We start from the raw sequence: 5,534 nt of genomic DNA on the forward strand, positions 1-5,534 counted from the left end.
TATATATATATGTATATATATATATATATATATATATATATATATATATATATATATATATATATATATATATATATGTATATGTATATGTATATGAGCAGATACTAAAAACCCCAAAGCTCTATCCTCTAAAACAATGCTTATTCAGAGGTCGCAAATCAATCGGAAACAAATACGAGTGACATACATCCTTCTTGATAATCTCTCCTCGCGTGACACCTAGGACATCATAGCAGTTCTCCTTGCCGCAATACATGCCCTCGTACAAGGCTTGTACGTCAGCAATCTGAGCTAGCAAGACTAAGCATGCTAGCACACAGCCTAGTAGCCCGTTACGCAACATATCTAATGTTATGCTCCTTCTTCTGCGTCTGCTCAGTACTTGCAAGTGCGCTACAAATGTGTTTGCGTGTGTTGTGGTGAATGTATCAGGAAGGCGCCATGTTTACACATTATAGTACCGAACTTTTGACTCAAATCAGTTTGCAAACCACATTATTATTTCAGCTCAGACCCCCTCTGAACGAAAAACATTGAGGCAGCTATGTTTATTTCTACAAAATGTTGGACACTCGTGTAAATAATCCCATAGTCATCACTCTATCACTCAATTTCCCAAGTTTTTTATATAGTCACAGACAGTCAGAGTGACACTCAACAGTGAACAGTCAACAGTCCACTCATATTTTTACACAGATTCTCAGAGTCGAGAGTCGCTGAACTCGCAGTTGACACTTCGCAGGAAACGCACTGAAATAAAATAAATACAAATAAATAAATACACTCGCACTTAGCCACAGACGCACACTCACAAGTCACAAGTCACAAGTCACAGTCTCACAAGTCACAGTCTCACAAGTCACAGTCGCACACTCTTCAGCAGACCTCAGAAGCTCAGATCGCCTCTTTTCAATCATCGAATTACGTCACGTGTGATGTCACAAGACTGAAACCTCTTGTGTACGAATGTTTCAGTAATATTCAGTACTTTGCCGAAGACCGTTAAAAGGGTGCCAATATACCGACAGTATAATTTATCTGCGAACCAATGAATATGGGTAATTAACCTATGAACGTAAAAAAAGATCTTTTTCAGAAAAACAATGAAATATATCCTCCCCTGAAAATTAAAATATCATAAATATTTAGCCCTCTGTGAAAATATGCGAAAATGATTTTTATTCCTTTTTTTTGTTTTTATAAAAACCAAATAAATATAAAGATCACATCTGGCCTCGGCCCTCGGCCCTCGGCCCTCGGGGTACTCCTATGAGACTATGAGTCATAAACCGAACTCATAAATGTACAGATTTCAACCCTGTGAAAATGCGTAGGCAGCGGTAGCTTCGTTCAATTTTACAAGCCACGCCACAGCACAGTATAAAACATTGACACAAAAGGATTGGTAACGCCATAAACATTTAACCACACTGTCGACTACATAACTTAATCTGCTCAAAATGGATAAGGAACCGAAAACTAAGCGAGCCAAAAAGTCCGACAAGGGCAAGAGAAGTTACGACCTCAATGGAAAGTTTTCACAGAAAGGCGTCAGGAGAGTGGCGGCAATCAAGGAGGCGAAGAAATAGCGACGACACGGCATACTGTATAACTGCAAACTTGTTAATGGTAACAAGCACTTTCCAATCGTTGGAAAGCACACATAATTGAGTTGTAATTGTGATCTCACATGCCGATGGGGACCATAATTGCTTTGCTGTAGAGCTCGCTGCAAAAATAGCTTGGTTTGGTGACTGAGTTAACATGGTGCCGCTACGTCGGCCACTGGTGTTTATATCGGGCATGGTGATTAAACTCCTGCCGGTGGGTCGATACTTCCCCACCACTCGTCGAGAATTCCGAATCTTCCATGGATAAAATTTATTCGGTATATGTACTCAGACTATAAATAAAACGATTACACGTCCCAAGCTTTTTGTCGTCACAAAAAAAAGAGCGTCTTGACTATTCTTAGAAATTTAGTGATTGTATCATCTAAGCTTTACACAAATGCACTTAGAGAGGTCATTAGGAGTTATGTATCGCCATGTTTTCGCGATATATGAATATTTCTTCTCACTCTCACGTCGTTCTGTGTCGTTCTGTGTCGTTCTTCCCTCTCTCACCATATTCACTATCCTTTCTACAGGCTAAATTTTTTCAAAATACAATCGCAAAATATACTTTTTTATTGATCAAACTTATACTGCCAACGCCCCAATGGTGCATCCTGGGAAGATTTCGGCCCTAGACAATACTTTAATCTTGCTCAGCAATTGCTTGTAAGTGTTCGTCAATCTCTTCAGCGGTGAGTGTACGAAAGCGGCGATTCTCAGAGTCCACTACGGCCACCTCGATCTCAGACGACTAGAATGCATGATCACAAAACAGGCAGAGATAAGCATACGAAACATCGTCATCCGAACCAATAAGACCGTGCAGCTCGTGGAGTCAGAATTGGACAAGTATTATATCTAACTATAATCCGAACAAGCAGTTCAAAGCGTAGGCGCATCCAAAACAAAAACAAACCAGATTATGTTCAATGCTTAGTAGTTGGCACCTTGAATTACTTCGACCACAGGTGCTACGCCGTGTCTAAAATCGCTGCCTACCTTTAGCTCTGTCTGCAGAACGCTTCCGAGTGACGAGATCGCGGTCTGGATGGTCTCGTCCTTAGTCCACTGAGGATTTTTCTTTATCTTCTTCTCCAGGAAGTTGTTCGCCTCTTGTTCCTTAACTCCGGCCGCAACAGCCTACGGTTGAAGTAATTATACAACTTTAGAACGACGAAAAATGTGTATGTATCTACAGAAAGAGCAGGACGCCTGTTCTCATATGCATGTCACTTTGCAAATTCAGCATTCATCCTGCGTAACATTTCAAATGGTTCGTGCTCGCATATATATGTAAGTGAATAAATGTACGAACAGAATCTGTATAGGTCCGTTTATATGGACATATATGTGGGTATATCTATGCTCTATGTGTATCAGAAATTGGCTTGAACTTCTATGTGTAACCGTATCACTATCTGTATCCGAATGTATATGCTTCTATGTGTAACCGTATCTGTATTGCATATTAACATATATACATGTGCGTTTGTATAAATTCACACACACACACAAGTATAGTCGTGTTCAAATATGGGTATACTTCGAACCATAGAGCACTTGAAACCACTACAAATACACCCGATTCCTCAGAAGGAGATCCTTGGCACTCAACAAGGTGCAATATGCCGGTCATCACTATCTAAAAGCACAGAACAATCTCAGAAACCAGCACATACGAGAACTATTAAAGTTTGATCCCGTACAACTGCGACTGCACAGAAAAATCAGACACGATCTTAAGGACGAATAGATGTAACGAGCAACAACCTGAAACCATATAAGGCCATTGGAACACCTTGTCATCGTCGCATCTTGAATAGTTTTGCAAGATTCCACATTTGGCCCGGTTTATATCATCTAGAATTCTTCACATATATATATATATATATATATATATATATGTGTGTGTATGTGTATGTATATGTATATGTATATTTATACACGTATATTAATATGCATATGCATATACTTATACTCACATAAGCATATATATATATATAATTATACAAATATATATGCATATATATATACACACACATCTATATATATAATTATACAAATATATATGCATATATATATACACATATATATATATATATATATATATATATATAATTACAATGTATATTCAATTATATTATATAGATACAAGTTATTGCAATTCGCACGCTTACAATATGATTAAAGTCGCACCTTGTAACCAACGAAGTAACCAGCGGGATCAGTGCGGTAGAGCATTGCTCCAAATTCATCGTCGTAAGCAATGAGCATCATCGCACAGCCCAGCGGTCTCATAGCCGCATGCTGTGTGTATACCTACGCGATTTGGGATTGCCATAAGTAATAGAAAAGAACAAATAAGCGGATGAATATATCTAGACATATATATATATATATATATATATATATAGATTAATATATATACAGTTATAGATATAGACATAGACATAGATAAAGATACGGATATGCGGATATATATATATATATATATATATATATTTGTGTGTGGGAGTGAAGCCAATGGCGAAGGGTAGTTGGCATACTAAAGATATTTCATAAGTATAGATTATCTGTAAATATCACACACAGATACCAGGTAAAGAACATCCAATTTTGAAGTAAATTAACGCTCGTTCTAGCGGGCTATGTAAACTGTGCTGCTTAATATCCATTTACACGTGCATCCATCAAATCAATACACTTGAACCCGACGGATCCTATTTGTGATCACAAATGCAGAATCAATCATGCTTTTATGGCACACGCTTGTTTTCGCATGGACTTCTGTTGGGCAATGCTTTTATCAAATTTTACACGCAGATTACATATACAGCAGTCTGAACACGTACTCGAAACCAAGTGTCCAACGAGCCCTCATGTAATACATGCTAACGCACAGAAAAGATTCGCGGTGTGTATATCATAATCATTGGGCTTGGCTTGGCTTGGTTTGGATTAACTTGACGCATATCACACATCTTATCATACTGGTACGTGCGTCTACTTATATGTAATACAAAAAAAAATACACTCAAAGTAGGAATTGTTGAACCCCCATGAAAGCCCGACTATCCTACGGGCTGAGCTATACAGTGAACTAATGCGAATAGTTTGACTCGATAGACACACTACCGCACTAGCACCATGGTTGATCACGCTATGCGTCGTCCTTCCGCAGAATTGATTCGTACTAGAAACACACACGGCCAAGACATTCAATATTTCTATCGAAGGATACCGAAAGAAAATCTACGTATCAATAAGAGCGCACCATGAGCGCAAGCTGGGCCATGCATCGTACTGTGGATGAGGATCTAAGCAGATAACCCAGTACTAAACACTGTACAGATACCAGTCCATCAGACGTTCATGCATGTCTATCCGAGTGTACCTGAGAAAGATCGGCCATTCGTTTTGCGATCTGATCGCACGGCATCTCATAGCCGTACGTGTGCTCAAACTCAGCCGACTCGTACCTAGACGTGTGACAGGTAGTTGATAAGTCAGTGGTTTGAGATGGCACCATCAGCACTTCAGTAAAGAGCGATGGCACGCGATATGCACTCCACAGCGAAGTGAGAGACAGAGAGATACGATACGACAGGCGTGGGCAGGCTTTGTATAGAAGACAAAATTGAACTATATATACACGTATTGAAGTGTGAATGCATACTCTAAGATCCCATATTCGCATACATGTATATACACCAACGCGGTTCTCCACGCACGGAGCCAGTTGAACCTTGGCAAATGGTAAGGCGATATGAATTTAGGTGTAAGCGTGAAACACGATGCATACATCCACTATGGTAGATCATATACATAATAGATAACATACACAACTCGGATTGAAACTCACCGGGCCCTTGGCACTTCTGCATGAGTACGACAATAAAGGTAGAGATATACACCTAC

General features: G+C 39.2%; 2 protein-coding genes across 2 annotated transcripts in view; both read right to left on the minus strand.

Moving 5' to 3' along the window:
• The window catches only part of SARC_00313 (hypothetical protein), a gene marked incomplete at both ends in the record, with an annotated part of 6,025 nt that extends 5,682 nt beyond the window's left edge, over nucleotides 1–343 (minus strand). The window contains one exon of the mRNA XM_014306040.1: nucleotides 188–343. Within this exon, the coding sequence (XP_014161515.1) occupies nucleotides 188–343 (156 nt within the window). The remainder of the gene's footprint in view (nucleotides 1–187) is intronic.
• A 1,916-nt stretch (nucleotides 344–2,259) lies between these two features.
• Nucleotides 2,260–5,145, minus strand: SARC_00314 (hypothetical protein; the record flags this gene model as incomplete). The annotated part of the gene is made up of 4 exons (XM_014306041.1): nucleotides 2,260–2,367; nucleotides 2,616–2,756; nucleotides 3,813–3,935; nucleotides 5,011–5,145. The coding sequence occupies 4 exons, from the start codon at nucleotides 5,143–5,145 to the stop codon at nucleotides 2,260–2,262; spliced, it is 507 nt and encodes a 168-aa protein (XP_014161516.1).
• Nucleotides 5,146–5,534: the final 389 nt, after the last annotated feature.

This window comes from Sphaeroforma arctica (genome assembly GCF_001186125.1).
Source record: "Sphaeroforma arctica JP610 unplaced genomic scaffold supercont1.8, whole genome shotgun sequence".
Lineage (NCBI taxonomy): Eukaryota > Ichthyosporea > Ichthyophonida > Sphaeroforma > Sphaeroforma arctica.